At 43.7% G+C, this 18210-nt stretch overlaps 1 protein-coding gene across 11 annotated transcripts in view; it reads right to left on the reverse strand.

The window, feature by feature from the left end:
- LOC129736820 (golgin subfamily A member 2-like) overlaps window positions 1-18210 on the reverse strand; it is a 430355-nt gene that overhangs the window by 377819 nt on the left and 34326 nt on the right. For 10 of the 11 annotated variants that reach the window (XM_055720950.1, XM_055720940.1, XM_055720947.1 and 7 more), the window contains 2 exons: window positions 17059-17117; window positions 16670-16811 (listed from right to left, as the gene is read on the reverse strand). In XM_055720950.1, the coding sequence (XP_055576925.1) occupies window positions 16670-16811; window positions 17059-17117 (201 nt within the window). The remainder of the gene's footprint in view (window positions 1-16669; window positions 16812-17058; window positions 17118-18210) is intronic. The other variant, XM_055720948.1, reaches the window with a different exon arrangement.

The following is an 18210-nucleotide window of genomic DNA, read 5'->3' on the forward strand; positions in this document are numbered from 1 at the left end:
GCTACAGTTTGCAAAAGAAAAAAGAAACACGCTTTGAGATGCTTTGAAAACAAAGCCCTGAATTATTAGTACATAAACTCACATGACAACAAGCAATGATATTTCCCATTTTTACAGAGTCTTTGATTTAAAGATCTTCAACGGCTTGGCAAACATTAATGCTTTAATCCCCCAAATATCCATACGAAGTAGCTATGCATTGCCTTTCTCGTCTCAGCCGCAGAAGGGTTATGTGGCTTCCAGAAGATCTCAAAGGAAATCCATGGTGAAACTGGAAATAAAATACTTATTTTCCAGCCAAACACACCAGCTGGAAGCTGAAACTAAAGCTAGCCCCTTCCCTTCCTTATTACACGGGAATGAAAACTCACCCACACCAAAAGGTTTGCAGCTGCAGGGATGACATGCCCTTCTGGCTCCATGTTGTACTACTTCCAACCACAAAACAAAAGATAGAAACTAAGTCTGTACCTGTGTGACGGTCACAGAGCAGTCAGGGAAGTTTTAACCCTCTAACAGATTCAGGGCCCATCTGACACCAAGCATCTTTCAACAACTCACTCACCCTCAAGCACCATTTTAAAAGCCGCTATACCCTCTCAAAATCAAAAAAATCCCTTCCAAAACTCTGTGCACGGTACACGCACACCAACTTCGCTTATGGAAATAAAAGTGTACTGATAATTCTCAGTATACCCCTTAACTCCATCAAGGCTGTTGTGTTTTTCTAGCAAGCAGCAATCCAATACGTTACTCTGACTTCTGTTAAGCCTTTTATTATTGTTGTCTCATTTAGATTTGTATTATTGGACATATAAGAATTCCCATTTCTGTAAATTTGCAGGGATTACTCTAATATCAGATTCTTACTGATGTGCCAGAGTTGTGGACTAATTGCCAAACTCCCAAGACAGATGTGCATTTATTCTTGAATAATAGCTTCTACAATTAGCACAGACAGCTTTAGAGCTTGGATCACGTACGATGTCCTTCCCTGATATCGGAGAAACGGTTTTGCCCTGAGCTTGTATCACACCATATGTTTGTGTAATGCAGTAAATTCTTACCACAAACAAGTTTTCCTATTACAGAAGGAAGGAAGCCAGGACAATTGTGAACCTCTGAGACACAATACCTTGTTCTTACCTGTGGCTTTACATCACTAAACAACAAGGTGAGCGGAGGAAGAACGGGACATAAAGTTAGAGACAACATTTGACCAAGGAGGTAAGCCTGTCAGAAAGGTAGAGTCAGCAAAGCCCAGCAATTTTAGCCTGTCCTACACACGACATCAAGAGCTATTGACTCTGCTTAAAAGGATCTGTCTGCAGAAGCTTGCAGCAGCCCCTGCTCCGTGAAACGCCAGGCTCTGTGGCAACAGAGGGAGAGTTTATATTCGCCTGCATTACCTTTAGCATTCACAGGCCCAGTGCTGACTAGAAAACGTTTGATGCCAGGCTGCTGATTTTTCACAAGAGCTGTGGTGAGCTTTCTCTTCAAGCCTCTTCTGTACTAAACCTGAGCAGATTAGCGACATGGGAGGCAGAAAGTTTCTAGCAGCATTTGGCAGAACGCTGAGGCCAAGTGCCCTCCCTCCTCCTGCCATGTGCTTAGATGACTCCTATTAACTGCCAAGAAAGCAGAAAAATCAGGTTTACAGTAAACATTAGCTGTTTGGGGCTATGGTTCAGCCCGGTTCTTGGGCAAATGGGATCCTTGTCTCTGGGAGGCTACTGTAGACTACAGAAACAGCAAAGACGGTTGCTAATACTACTTCACAGTTCCCATTACAGAACACAAAACTCAAACCCCCAACCCAATTGCTTCAGAAAGTGTATTTTTGCTGTTAATTCCTATACATTTTTTTGCAGTAACCATCCTGTATTGTCAAAGAAAGCAAACGTTCAACATATGATAGTTGAGGAATATCACGCTTAAAATCACAGAAATGAACTGTCTGGGAGTTCACTCATACAAACCTGGTGTGTTTCTCAAACAGCAATCCTGTACATATGCAGCTAATCTTAACTCTCGTGTTTTGTTGGAAAGAAGACATTAGGATCTGCTAAGAGCAATGTGGTTCTATTAAAATAGAACCTTATCTGAGGGCAAAGGTAGCATTTTCAATCTCACAGCAACTCTATCAACCATGACGATGCAGTACTTCAGGCTTCTGGTGGAGGATTTCACAGTTAATACAAAAATACAGAAGTTTAGTAAAAGCTTTTAAACAAATTTCTTTACCAGATTAGAAAGCACATTTATTGTACCTTGGGTAACGTCCCTGTACATGAGACTCTATGGCATTGATCTACCAAAATTGCATGAATGACAGTGCCTGGTGTCCCCCTAAAAACCAAAACCAACCCACCCACCCCTTGCCCCCAAAGTAACAGCTCACATTCTACTTCACATTGAAGAACATCTGGACAGATGCAAACATTTCTAGATGTGGCTTTCTGTTTACTGGTATTCACCTTTTTGTTTCTCACATAATCACTTGACCGCTTGCCATTAGAAGGGCAGCTTTTACTTACAGGCACCCCGCTGTGGAATCATGGACTTAACATTTATTTCCTGGGTATATGACATAAAGGAAATGGGACACTCCGGAGAAACCGTAGGAATAGCCGAACACTATAATAGAATATAATAGGAGAAAGCAATGGTGCATGCTTTACATCCTGCCATCCTCCCACAAATCAGTTGCTCTGCATGGCTTTTTTTCTACCCTGATAATCTGCAATAAATACTCCAAAGGGAGATTAGAGGTTGGCTGTTTATCTCCTTGTAAGCACATTTCTCGATGCTGTGTCCCTATATGATAATCTTAAACATTTCTACTAGTTCTTCTGTGAGAAGCAAAGATTTTTTGTTGGTTTTGCTATGAAATAAGATACAACAAAGGCCATCTGTGAAATACACAGCACAATTGTATTAATTCATTAATACACTTCTCACTTCCTTGAGTAGCTCTCTCTCTTTGCAGTCTCTCACTGAGCTCCTTATTTAATCTCCTAAGTAAGTGACCTAATTGTTGGCTTGAAGTCAAGAGGAGCTGATGGCTGCTCACTACTTTGGAAAACAGGTGTCTTTTTCCACGATCCTATGTGCAGACAGCCATCTAAATACAGATGACAGAACTTACAGATTTTGAAAAACACTCTTTTTAACATTTAAACGTGTGCCAACTTGAGTGTTCTAAGTGCAGCCATTTGGTTGAAAATCGTCCTCCTGAGCCTCTGCAGGGCAAAGCAAGAGCAGAGGGTAAAAAGGCAACAGATAACGACAGGATTTTATCTGAGCGATTTAGAACTTCTTTGTCTCTGCTAATTTCAGGAGCTGGAAAATTAAGTAAGTCATCAAAATCTTGTGCTTTTTCTCCCCCTTGCTTTTGACCTCAGAACATAATTGCCTCTTGTCATGCCTGCAGGGCATGGGCTTGTAGTTATCACTGTGTGCTTAATCAAATGCTGAAATAGCCTTTAAATTACATGTCTTCTTGGCAGCTAGAGACTTGCTGAGCTCTGTTACATTTAGAGCCATGATGGCAGTAGAGGTACTTTTAAAAGAAAAGTGTGGGATGATGGTATTAAATAGGTTTTATATGCAATTTTCCCAGCAACATCATGTTCTGGCTCAGAATTTTGAGAGTGAAATTTCTGTGCATATTTAAGGGCAGTGAAACAAAAGCTGGAAATGTAGAGATAATTATTTTCACAAGCTCTGCAAATGATTTGGTCTGCCCAGGTAAAAATCGGACTGACTGTTCCCAAAGGCAAATACAACATGCTGGCAGAAAAGTTTTCCTGCTAATTTGGAGGAATGCTTCTGTGTTTGTAATTCCCCAGTACATAATATTCATACAGTTCACCTTCAGTCGGGGGTGGGGGTGGCGGGAAATATCAGAAAGCAATAATGAAAAAATCCTTTACCCCCTCTTATTCTGAAGCCTACTCAGGTATGGGTATGAGCTGAAATCCCTTACAGTTCTTGAGTCAACAGGCCTTACGTGACTGTCACTCCCTAAAGAGAAGCAACACGTTTAAGTGATTTTCTAAATCAGGGCCCTGCTTTTCGCTATTAAGATATAAAGTCTCATTAATGCATTCATTTGCAGCATGCTGTATCGGGCCTGGCTGAGCCCCACAGCAGCCTTCCCAGCGCTGTGCTTGTGTTGGTAGCTGGAAAGGTGGTGATAACACACTGGTGTTTCGGCTGCTGCTGAGCAGCGCTCACACAGCATCAAGGCTGGCTCTCCAACCTCCCCACCACCAGTAGGCTGGGGGTGGGCAAGATCTTGGGAGGGGACGCAGCCAGGACAGCTGACCCAAAGTGACCAAAGGGATATCCCACACCATATGATACCTGCTCAGATTTAAAAGCTAAGAGAAAGGAGGAGGAAGGGGGAGTATTTGTTATTTACAGTGTTTGCCTTCCTGAGCAACCGCTACGCGTACCGAAGCCCTGCTTCCCGGGAGGTGGCTGAACATCACCTGCTGATGGGAAGTAGAGAATATTATCTTTTGGTTTCCTTACCTTCCATACACATAACTTTTGCTGTTGCTTCCACTGAACTGCAGTTACCTTGACCCACAATTTTTTTCATCTTATTTTCTCCCCCCTATTCTGCTGAGGAGTGATAGAGCAGCTTGGTGGGCACCTGGCGTCCAGCCAAGGTCAACCCACCACACGTGCAAGCACAGCTCAGTGCTTCTTCTCTGTCTCCCTTTTCCTTAATCAAGTTATACCTGGCCTCTGATCTCGTCATTATTAGTAGCAAACAAAAACTCGGGTTAAAGATCGTGAGAACAGACATTTGTCCAATGCACAATACTCCCATTCCCCAGTATTTTCACTGCTCACAAATATCAATCCAGTACCGAACAGCTTAAAATCCTCATTGGTCCAAAGTTCTCTGCAAACTTGGGATTGGTATACGAGTATGGAAATACTATTCTCTCCCACCCAATTTTCTCTACATACGCTGACAACAAATTAAACAGGATACAACACTGTGTCTTTTCTAGGGAACAGTTTTCTTCTACTCTCAGCCTGCAGAAGGGTTAAAGGTGCATCCTACAGACAGTGGCTAGTGCCAAGGCATTGCAGCAAATATTTGGAACAGTTCACATCCAGCTCCCCTGGGGAAGAAATGAAGACTGAAGGCAGCCAGCGTGGCCAAACGGCTGGAGCCATCAGCAATGCAAAGGTGGAGCTCGACAGTGCTACTCTCCACTCCTGCCTCTCCCTCTGTGACTCAGATGATTGCTTTCTCAGTGATAAAAATGGGGATATTATCTGATCTCCTCCATTAGGGACTCCAAAATCTGCTAGAGAAAGGAAAAAGAGAACTAGATATAATCCTCCGAGAGACGAGTGTGGCCTCAGCCTGGGTTTCCCCATGAGAATCAAATACCCACATCCCCCCCAGGCTACCTTGGATTCCTATTTTATAGAAGATATTAAAAAAAAAACCACCAACCCTGTGACTTTCCTTCAGGGACCTCCACCAGCAGTGATTCCCCTTACCCAATAAACACCCACCTACGAACAGACTTCACAAACTGCAAGAGCATCCTTCTACATGGTGGGATGGAGTATACCAAAAAGACAGAAGAGAAACACATGCTGTGCAACACCCCCGCCATGGCAACAAAAGAAAAGCTAAAAACACTCTCACACACTTCCATGTGCATTTTAGGTGGAGGCTGAGGTCAACTATCTTATGGTTCCATAAACTGCTCAATATACCTCCATCATAACACTCAAGTGACGCTTGCTAGGGATTTGCTCTCAGGTTATGTGACTGAAAATACAATAGATGTTTGTCACCATGTTTACATCTGACACCCTCCTCCACAATGAAGAGGAGACACAGGAGAAGGGTGTAGTAAACATAGAGAGAGTTTTCTATAGGGGTTGCCAAACCTACACACAGAAAACATTTTCCAAGGCAATACAGCCGAGGATGCAAACAGGAGCACAATGAAAAGCCTAGCCAAGTCCCAAACAGCACGTCTTTGAAGCGAGCCTCAGCCCCTAGGTACCAGCCTTCTGGAAAATACCTTTTATTTCCATGGAAGATCTCTTCCTTCCACGTTTCTAGACACCCTAGAGGGTGATGCAGAAACAACTCTCCCTTTCTAGCACCCACTGGATGTCCAAGAAGCCCAGGAACAGCAGCCAGAGAACTAAGCACCAGACAGCTACATCCTTGGGCACTTCTGCTGCTCATACTTCGTACCACTGATATTCCTCATCTTCTTCCTATGCCCAGCTAGTAAATGCCCTTCTTCTCTCCCCTCACTCTTCCAAAACCCAGATCAAAGTATGGAGAAGCTATTCTCATTAGTAAAAATATTAGATTCTCTTAAACTCCCTAAGTATTACATTAGCTCTTCCTATAGGTGAAAAGAGAAAATAAATCCACAAATAATGGGCAAAGAGGACTGGTGGAAGATCACCAGAAAGAGGGGAGAACAGTGAATTCGATGCACTTGCACCTAAGGATGGGCATTCACAAGGGAAACGGGTCTTTGTGAGGCCTTATGAGGAAAGGACATGAAGTGATAAAAGAGCAAGACCACAGAAACTAGATGGGAACTACGAATGGAGGAGTCTGACAGTAGGAAGTGACTGAGGACATGTAAAGAGAGAGAGGCAAGGTGGCAGACTGCCTCAGGGAGACGTGGCATTGAACCGAACCAGACCTGCAGGAGAAAGCAGTGCAACAGCAGTACTGCAGTTTCTTTCTGGTTCTCCACTCCCAACTTTTGGGACTCACCGGCCGTTGCCTCATCAGTGAGTGCTGAGAATTGCAACTAATGTTTCTTTTGACAAGCTCTCCTCTTCACAAATATCCCACTTACAGCAGTAAATGCCTCTGCTGCTAATATTTACACCATTACAGCATACTGCAAGGCAAGGCATCACCGAGGGCCAGCCTCCATGCTGCTAAAGAGGCAGCGGTTCAGGGTAAGCTGACATACCAGGTCCACTGTTGTTGAAGAGAAAGTAGGTCCTGCTTCTCACCCAGCCAAGCCCTCCTATCTCCAGCCATGGTTCAGCTGCTGGACCTGCACTCAGTTCTGATGCTCACTGCATCCCTTCATGAAGAATGTCAACTTAGCAGTCCACCAAGAAACTAAACTGGGGGTGGGGGTGGGGTGGGGGAGGCAGAGGAGAGAGAAAGAGAGATTCTGCTGGACCGGTAGAGCTGAATCAGCTCAGAACAGGTTTGCTAAGGTCATAGAAAGGAAGGAAAAGGTTTTTAGGTGGCAGGAAAGGAAACTGCATTTAAGTGCTTTCCAAAAACACAGGGCCAACCTACCTTCAAATCAGAGGTCAGAAGTACAATCCCAGCCTGACCTGAACGTCACTTAAATGATTTTAATTGAAGCAGAAGCAATCAGTTGAGAACAACAGACAAATGAAACGCTGTCTCCAACAGAAAGGTTGAATGCAAGTACATTAATATTTAGGCTCCATCATGGGAAAAAGCTATTCCCAAGTATCTTTTCCTTTGCAGTGTACCACCTCATTTGTAATGAAAGGCACGCACAAGAAGATACTTGGATATGACTGCTCTTTAAATTCACAGGCTTCCTTCATGTGAATTAACTTTCCAGTGTAGAAAAATGGTGCACAGATACAGAAAGAGTCCATGGTTAAAGCCCTGTACTGCAGTGCATAAGATGTATAACCAACCGTTATGCTAAACTTGCCCTCCAGCCTAACAGTGGCGTCACTTAAAATATCAGGGTTTCAGATACTGGTCCATAACACTGAGATGCTCATGTTCTCGATAAAGGAAGCTTTAGGTGCTGTGCCAGGTGGACCAGTCCTTTTTACAAATTCACACTGCAAATCAGACTGGGGCCTTCAATATGGAAAACCACACCATTTATTACCTACCGCACTCAAAGTTATTGCTGTTACAATAGATACTTAACTGTTTCCCAAACAAAAGAACAAAAACCAATTAACCCCCCCCAAAAGACCCAAAAAACCAGTGAACTCTAACAAACAACCTTGAAATCTCAAATATAATGCAGCACAAATTGTGGTGAGGCCAGCAGAATCTGAGTAACAACAAAACTCACCCCATTTTTAAACTACTCTACTGTAGCTTTTTATTTTAGCCATTAGTAAGATTAATTTTATGATCACCGGTAAAAAAACTTTTATAAACCACCATAGTAGGTATCATCATAGAGGCAGCTAGATAAACGAGTATCAAGGGGTTAGCCTAAGATAAACTAAGGAAAAAGAATCTGTTTACCATTTTCAGATTTCATATTAAATCATAAGTTCATTTGATATTGCACTTTAGTATCATTTCCATCTAAAACAATAACTTAAATTCTTAGCCTTGCTAAAATAATGCTGATCTGGAATAACTTTTCTGTTACCAGCAGAGATTTTTTAGGTATCTAATCAAAATGGGCTTCATTAGGATTAGTGGTGTCCCCAGATGGACACTGCCCAAACGCTGAGGACATGCTTCTCTCCATCATTTGTATCGCTGTAAACTGGGAAGCATCAACCGTGAGCTACAGGAAGCAGGACAAGGATAAGCTGGCGGAGACTGAAACCCAAATGCATCCTCAAAAGTTAGAGATTGTCTGCCATGGAGGCTGGCTGAATGCCATAGAGGCCAGGCTGACATCTATCTCACCACAGGAGAAAAAAAAATATGGGGAAACCAAAAAAGCAAACAATGACACAAACAAAACAAAACCCAAAACAAACCACCAAAACAAAAATACCCCCAAACCCCTCCAAAGTCGGGAAGAGATACAGTTCACTTAGCAGGTTCGGAAATTAGAAATTATTTTATGGCTGACCCAAATCGGACAAGTTGGATGTATTTGGAGTTTTGCTAAGGAGCATAGTGACTACAAATAATAGATTCCTACTGAGTAACCCCTCCTCAAAGTTAGAATTTCAGTTCCCTGGAGAGCCTAGGAAGGAGAACATGAAAGCTCTTGTAGAAGTATTTGCATTGTTAAAGAAATTATGAACAGCAGAGTGAGGATTACTTTGTGCTGTTTATGGACTTGTTTGCCAGAGTAGTAAATCTGTTTTTAAGTTTGTGTTGTCTGGAAAGGAGAAGTGTGTGAAACCTGAAGAACTGTCCAGAGAAAAAAGATAGGCAGGCAAAAGAAAAGACTTTCTCCCTAAGTATTACAGCCTGTCATTCAAATAACTGTATAAAAATCTAGGGCGTCACGTATTTGTTATTTAAACCACTTGCTTTACATCATCAAATGCCAAGAATTTAGAGTTAATTTTTCAAGAAATTACCCCGACCTTGAAGACTAGCCATCTCCAGCAAGTAGTATGGCTAAACTGTAGATCTTTGAAAAAATAATTGTGATTTTTCTTGGTGTTTTTGACATCACAGCTCCTTTGAGTCTCTGCCATAAACAGCAACTGCCCATGACACATACATATATATATCATTTATATATATACACATATATATATATACACACATACTTCTATAAAAGCATGATATATATTAAACAGTCAAAATGGAAAGTGTAGTATTGTACATGACAAGATGAAATTTGGGGTCCCCTACTCAGGCAGGACCTGCTCAGCACAACTTAAGGTCACTTATTTTTAGAAACCAGTGGGTGCTTATCAGCAAGATCTGTGAGTAAACTACAAAGAGAATCCACCCTTCAGCTTCTGGGCAAGGATTTCCATAGCATGTCACTTAGGAGCTCCATCTCTGAAACAGTGGCATGAGATCTAAGACCCTTTTTGCTGATATGCTGACAAGAATTACAAGTCGGCTGTGGCAAGCCATTCTTTGCAGCCCCCTGAATCATGACTCTCCCAAAAGCCTTTGGCGTAATTCCCCTCTGACCTCAAAAAATTAAGGATTTCACCTCAAATATGCTAGCAGCTAAGAAGAGCTTTTCAGAAGCATATGCAGTCATCTGAACAGTGGCCAACTTTATCTACACTCCCCACCCCACCGCCCACCCCCCATGTCTTAAAAATAAAAAATAATAGGAGATTTAAATCTGGAGAATGACCTGCAGCACGTACACTTGCTCCAGGTGGAAACATATTCCAAGTAGAAGCAGGTTTTCAGGGAAGTCACATGCCTGCAGATACACATTCTCCTCAGTGGAAATATAGCAAAACATTAAAACTAATGAACTAAATTAACTCCACAACATGGTCCACTTACTGGGATACACAACTAAAATCCTGAGTGATAAAGTTTCCTATTGTACTTACCTGCTCACAGCAAACACTGCGGTTAATTGTTTTTCCACCTAATGCAGCCTGTGCAAACATTGCTTCAGAAACAGTGTGTATGCAGATATGCCTGTATCTATAATACACATACACACACAATACTTCCCTTCTCAAGGTGAGCCACAAAAAATTCTGAAATAATGGTCACCTGTCGGCTCCCAGAAATGCTCTGAACAGATTCACTGTTCCCAGAAGAGTCAGGTGAACAGCTCTGCAAAATAGCTGCAAACTCCTGGGCTTCACACTAGGGAGGTGATGCTTATCCTGCAGCACCACCAGGACTGCCATCCCTAACCCAGCTTGCTTGGGGCTTGGCAGCCTGACCAAACTCGCCTGATTACATTTTTGTCTGCAATAAATGCTCTGAATCCTGCCCTCCACACCCCACAATTTCAGTTTAAAGTAACCAGGGTACACCAGAATATGTTTCCACTTACTTTCCACTCCAGCCTTCAAAAGTGGTTAACAATAGTCTAAAAAAACATTTTAAAAAGCAGTAATAACACATACGGATATCCACAGAGGCATTGCACCCAGTAAGAAAACAACCCAGTACCAGTTAAAAGGTAACACTGTTTTATGGAAGTCCCTACGGCACTGGATATCATGATTTATTACTTGTCTTGTGGGAAAGCATAGGGCTCCATCACAGACACCCAATGAACCAAAAGAGTGTCAGGCCCACAAAGGACGCTTTAAAAAGAAGAGGAAATACATGCAGATTAGAGACAGGAACTACGGTAACACAGAAAAGGACAGCCATGCAGCACGGTTAACAAACAGATGCAGATACTATACTTGAGGGCATAATGCTCACCAGGTCAATGAAAATACGGTTTAGGAAAAAAAAGCAAAATCTAACTTACTTCAGGAAAAATAAAATCACCTGCAAACAGCTATGATGGGTGGAATACTCCCCCAACCCCCACCCTTTTTTTTTTTTTAAACACAATCACTAATCTTGTTTCAACTTTTCTTCCTCTGAGAGACAGATGAAAGAAGTAAATCTTTTGCAGATCTCTCTGGCAAAAACCACCAGGATCTAATTGCCCAACAAAACCAGAGAGAGATAGCAGGTCTAAAGGCATGTGTTTAGCGCCTTGGTGGCAAATTCTGACTCCTCTTCCGCAGAGTGTGGGCTGATTCTACTAACGGTGCTAAACCAGGGGAGGCTGTAAATCCCCCCGACAGCGCGGCTCTTCTCAACACACCGCCAGCGATGGCGATTCCCTCCACACCTCCTCTGCCCCCAAAGCTCCTGTCACTGATTGCAGCGACCCTCACAGCACAGGACCGAGCGTGGGAACAGGACAACTCGGACAATGATTCCATTGACACCGATAAACCTTTGGACCCAGGTCCTATAGACCCGGAAGAGGAGCTAGACCTTTTTCCTCCTCCCCCTGATGCACTGGCTGTATGTTCGGGGAGGGTGAAAGGGGGTCTGCGGGATCGGTGGCAGCAATGCAGGCGGGAAGCGCTTAAGCGAGGGCATTTGGGAGGCGCCATGGCACGTTCACGATTTTGTCAGCCAAATCAACCTGCAGAGTGGCAGCCTGTGCAATACGAGGCTGTTAAAGGGTTAAGCAAAGCCGTGCGGGAAGGGGGGATTCATAGTACTTTTGCAAATAGGTGTCTGCATGCGTGTAGCGGTACATAGCTATGTAACTGCGTGAATGAGCTCTGCCCTGAGCCTGGTGGTACGTGCAGCTGTGGTTTGTGTCCGGGCTCAGAGATGTAAATACGGGCTTCTCTGTTACGGTCAAGTGTCTCTGGCTGCATTAAAAAACAAAACCAAACCAAACCAAAAAAACACAGTGACTTTAGTAAGACTGCAACCTGATCGAATTCCAAGAAATGTGAGATAAGATGAACTTCTGAATTTTGTTCATAAGCTGTAATGGAGTGCTACCTATATATGAATGCTAGAACATAGCTCTATTTCAGTGTGACCAGAATTTAGCATGCAACTGCATCAGCATATTGACAGAATACCTTTTGAGTTATTTCTTTTTTTTCATAACCTCTAAACTGGGAACAGCTCAAGGTGAAAAGAGACTGTTCAAATCCTCAGCTGTTGCCTCAGAAGGAATAACGTGTTCTTTGTGTACAGGTGAATTTAACACAGCTGAACATTTGTTTTGGGTTAGAAGTATCTGTCACACCTTCATCCCCACCACCACAACCTTTAAGGCCGGTGGGAAAAGCATTCTGTACTCTGTTGCAGCGGGGAAACTTCAGTTGAGCTGCAGTAGTTTGCGTACTTAACTGCAGCTCCTTTGGTGGAAATGAAGTTGTCGTAGAAGTTAGACTTTAACTTGAGTAACATACCCTTTGATACCTTGTAAGCGAGAAAGATTGTGTCCTGACAGCATGCTCTTTCCCACGCTTGTGCCTAGAGTTGTACTTGAAATCAGGTTGCGTGTTAAGTTTAAACCTAATCACACAGATATCTCAAAGTCCACAAAGATACATCACTGCTTAGGGGATTCTTGCAGTATAGCAGGTGCAAAACCCGTTCCAAAGTAACGACCTAGAGAAGCGTTTTCTTTCAGGAACACCATTTTCCCACTTCTCATAGGTTATACACCATACAACACAATATCTCTCCATCAAGTCTCTTGTGGCTAAACTGCATTCTGCAAATTTGTGTTAGAAATAGATGTTTGCATTTTCACCTGGTGAAGTTCCCTAAGCTAAAGGATTGTGACCTAGGCATTGCTACGAAGCTCAAAGATCGTGACAACAGCGATGGAGAAGAGTGATTTAACACGTAGTTGATTTATGGTTCATACAGGACTATATCACACTACAAAACCGGTATGAATTCAGAGTTGTGGATGTACTGCATGTTCACGTAATAGTTTCTCTACAATTTTTTTTTTTTTTAAAAAAGGTGCCTAAGCTATAAATACCGTATACTATTATCTTTCCCTATTTTTTTAAGCATTTTTTATTTCCCTGTTTGTGTATAGTTTTATCTATCTATCTCTATATAAACAACCAACACAAAGCAACCAGAACATTTTGAGAAACTTTTATAGTTAACTTCTGCATTTAATTCCAGTAACAATCTAGAGGTGTCCATTCAGCTGTTTGTTTAGTTCCAAGTCTTCACTGTATGCTTTCAGGTTCTTTGAAAAGCAGCAGTAACAGTTGAGCAGTTATTTAAAGTAAAACTTTGCCCTACACAATTTCCACTTCCATGCCTTAGAATGGAGGCACAGCGGAACACTCACCCAAGGGCAAGATTTCAAGAGCTTTTAAGTAGGTTTTATCTTTTCACGTTAGGATAGAAAATGTTCCTTAACAGCTTATATATAGAATTTACAAGTTAAACACAATTTCTCATGCTCAGGATTAGAAGTTCCTGAAAAATATTTTCATAACACTTCCATAGCTTATTGCACGTTCTTCTAAATAATCATAAACCTGTATGTTGACCTCTGCATGAAATGCACCGATAACAAGTTTAACATTTTGTGAACCCGACTGAAATGTACAAACGTACACATAAAAGGCGGCCAAAATCGGTAATTAAGTAGTGAGAAAGAAAACAAAAGAAAAAGAGATGACAACTCCGTAACATGGTAAAGCAACCTTTTACAAAATAAAAACCAACAAAGAAACAAAACCAAAAACCACAAACAGGGGTGAATTGTAGAGAACAGAGACAGTGGGTTGTTTGACATTGATAACGTGCAGCTGAGAACCTGCAGCAAAGAGTCACATAACTTTGAAGGAGCACGAGAAGAAACCAGCATGAGACAGAAAGAAAGGAGGGATGTGATCTCACCTGTAGAAGGCAAGTGAACAGCAGAGAGTGGCCTGTCGCAGCACTCTCCAAAGGAGCCAGCTGCAGCCAGGTCTTTTACCATCACACTCTCCATGGCAGTCCCTCTGCTGCCTTCTAGTCTCGCCTCATCCAGGGCACGCTCACCCTCTCTGCTTCTTCCTCGGCTGCCCAACCGCTTCACAGAACCAGCCACAGCTGCACCTTGTCTACACCAGCCAACCCACCGCCCCTGAAGCCAGCCCACAGCTGTACATTGTCAGTGCTGATTAACCCAGCTTCGTTCCTCTGCAGTAGCCTACAGTGCACAGCGCTAAGGAATGTGTTGTACGAACCTTCCGGGCTGTTCCGCGTCGATTCACAGTCAGTTACAAAAACTGAAGGACATGTCACAGGGCTTACGGCAGGAACTATTGGGAGATTGGTTGCGGAATCTTTTCAAGTCTCGGGGAACCACCAGACGGTTGCAGGAGTTTACAACACACGGAGCAATATTGTTATTGGTAATTGTAGTTATATTGACCATTATTCCCTGTATGCCGAACTGTGTAAGACCTATGATTCAAAAGTAGTTTAACCTCTAATGTTGTTTCTGTTCAAAATAAAGACGGGGGAAGTGTAGAGAGCTTTATGGCCAGTGCTGGAGGCCACGATGCCTGTGAAGGGCCTTGAAGGCTAAAGAAGAGAGAAAGTACGATAAGGTTGGCTGAACGCCTGGAAGGAAGACGGGGTATGAAGCAAGGCCAGAGCGGATGCGCGATGCCACATCTCAGCGGCTGGCTGAGAACATGAAACCCACAGAGATAAGAAGGAAGAGAGGAAAAAAAAGGCAAGAAGTTCAGTGCATTTGCAGCTTAGTAATTAACCAATTATATGTAGCCAAGACGTGTGTGAACAGCATTGATTAACCAATGATAATTTAGAATGGGGCGCGGGAACAGCAAACGAGGATATTATAAGCGTGGGTTCTGGACTAATAAAAGGTCTTCTGGTTGAACTCGGGAGTCCACGTCATCGTCTCCTCAGGCCATGTGCTCCTCCGCCTCCTCGTCTGCCATTGCACGGACCTGCAAGGCCACACCATGAAGGTTAAAACAACGTTCATGGTGCATTCACTCCTGCCTGTGTTTGTCTAGAGCAGCTGTGACGCTGCCCCTGGTGTTACCTGCTCAGAGAACTGCTGCACCTACTGCTGCCACATTCTCTGCACCTCCTTCAGTTTCTCCGCATAGTGATCTCTTTCTGCCTGGAGCTTGAAAACTGACCCTGAGAGCTGTTCAAAACAAAATAAAACACAAAGAAAATCGTATTGGCTAAATAATTTTGGCAGTGACCGCTTCAGGGATAAAGCCTGAAGAAACCAGTGTTAACACAAATCTCAGGCTGCATTCTTCTGCCACACAAGTTTCTTTACAGACATGAAGATCTGGATGTCATTCCGTACAACCCCTGAGCAACCCGGGTTTCCAGGCCTGCCTTCTCCTCCAGTGCCACCTGCAACTGCTGCTTTGCATCCAGACTCCCTGCCTGATTTGACAACTGCCAAGAAAAATCAAAAAGTCATGGCAAAATGTTAACACGCCACTTCTGCATAGCCTTTCCCCTGATAGTAACCTGCCACCTGATCCATGTGGCAACCTTAAAGTGCTCCAACTCATGGTGATGTTCAATGAAGAAAAAAAAAAAAGAGGAGGGGGGAAGGAGATTAAAATCAAAAAGCTTAGATTTTAGCCCTGTAAAACAGGCTAAGCTAGACAGCTCCTCCCTACCAATTTTGTATTTACGACTTGTTTGATTAAAACCTATTTTCTTAATCTAAAAATCTGGCTCAGAAACTTTGTGCATTTCCAGAGTCTGTATTACACAGCCAGATCAGATGGTCTAAAAGCTTGTGATTTTAAAAGTTGTCAAACACGTCAGGAATTTAAAGCCAGTGTCTGGAGCATGTCAGTTGGCACACAGTACTTTTCCCAGAAGAGGAGCAGCTGCCTTTATTTCAAGGGTAACTTAAGCCACTGACTGGGGAGGAAAAAAAACCCAAACCCAAAAATAAACAAAAGAGCAGTTTCTTCCCTCACAGGCTCAGGTTCACACCAGCTTGCTCTCTGAACTGCTAACAGCTGGCTTCCTGAATTCCCTTCCTAACTGGCTGCTTCTCTTAACTTTCCCCAGCTGACCTTCGAGTTACCATTGTCCAATTCACCTTCTGCAAGGGTGGGTACAAACACCACCCCTATTCAACTGGCTTCTCAGTGAGACCACGAGACAGCTGCGTAACCAAAATGCCAAACAGATACAAAGCAGGAAAAGTCTTCGTATTGTCACGCGCTGTATGTTCAGTCACCCTCTCATATTGTACAACATTCTTTTCGCAGACCAGCGTCACAACAGCTTTCAGTCTACTGCTCCAGCTCCTTCAAACAGACCTTCTGTTCCTCAGAGGCCTCGCTGAAGGCCTTTGACCAAGAGGATGCCTTGATGAGGTTTTGTGCCTTCCTTTCCGAACAAGGGTTAAGCCTTGCCCCCACTCTCAGAAGCAAAGTCTTACAACGGTCAGTGTGATCTACCCTCACAGCCTGGAAGCAGTATGGGCACCTGGTGGATCCTCCGTTCAGCCATGTCCAGTTCCTCATGCAAATCCTTTATATATAACTGCAAGGCTGAGTCCTCGGAAACCATGCAGCGAATCTTCTGTGACAGCTCTGAATTCTGCACCTTCATTTCCTCACTGCTTTTGCTGAAACAAACCAAGATTAAAGCAGCATCACTGTATGTACTATGGGTCTGGGCAAGTACATGTCATAAATTTACAATCCAGCTAGTCGTAACAGTTAGAATCACAGAAACATCACATCCAGTCACTTTTTTTAAGCTGAATATCCAGCCTCCCAAGTCACCACCTGTGGTGCATGCCCCTTGTGATGTTTTGTGGCTCTACCGGGAAGAGCAGTGACTCTGCAGTAACAAGCAGCAAATGGACTTACCTTTGTTTGTACAGCTCCTGTTTCAGGTCTTTTCGCTCCTTCATTAACTCTTCATTACGCTGCAGAAAAAAAGAAATGACCGATTCAGCTGCAGACTTCAGCAAAATATTTCACCTTTAGCACATCAGCTGAAGTGGAAAGCATCAGAACTTTGGCAAAATCCTTCAGGACAGGTTGCTTAGAACCTCCTGAATTTGCCAGGAATAAATCTGCTCAGCCTTTTCAAACGCGATGCTACTAACTGAACATGAGGTCATTTCTGCAGACTTCTGGATGAATATCAATACTGAAGTGTCTGCCTGACGGAGACCTGTGGATAAGTGGCTAGCTGAAAAAGGTCTCATAGACATAGTCCAGCTGGCTGGACAAAAATGCACATCGCTCTCAGCTTAGCTGAAGTAAAGCAAAATACACTGTCTTTGGCTGTCCTTGTTACACAATAACAGGAAGATTTTGGTGGGAAAAGAATGTTGCAGGTGGGAACAGAAAACTACAGAAGAGAAACTAGGGGTGGGCTTGGTATTTAGGCAACTAACCAATAATGAGCTTAACTTTTGTAATATGTATGAGCTAATTATAAGAAGGCATAAAAGGTGACTGTAAGAGACAATAAACGAAGTCTGCTGATCACTCATATTGAGTGACTGTGTCTTCCCTCCGTCACAACAAATGGCGCCCGAACAGGGACCCTAGAGAGGGCTGAACCTGCGAGCCACGGTTCGACGGAGATTCGGGTACCGGTCCTGAAAGCAGCGCAGGAGGCGGAAGGGCACAGTCCCTGCGCCCGGGAGCACCTACAGAGGGTCCCGCCGGCCACGCGTCGCCGAAGTCTCGCAAAGGCTGCGACAGCGCTGACGAAGGTATGGAGAGACAAGCGACGTACGATTCGCTCATATGCTTTTTAGAAAAGCGGAGCGTTCGGGACATAGATTGTAAAAAGGAATTACTCGGGTTATTAGCGTATGGGATAGCATCCGGGACCCCCGCGGCAGCGGCGAGCGGCGGCGTGCGGCCCGGCAGGCCCCTTCCCGGCCGCGGTTTCTCTCCGAGGCGGCACCCCCCCCCCTCCGATCGGCGCCATGGCGATGCAAGCGGCCAAGCGAGCCAACATCTGGCTGCCCCCAGAGGTCAATCGGACCCTTTATATTCAGA

The sequence above is a fragment of the Falco cherrug genome, chromosome 9 (genome assembly GCF_023634085.1).
Source record: "Falco cherrug isolate bFalChe1 chromosome 9, bFalChe1.pri, whole genome shotgun sequence".
Taxonomy (NCBI): Eukaryota; Metazoa; Chordata; class Aves; order Falconiformes; family Falconidae; genus Falco; species Falco cherrug.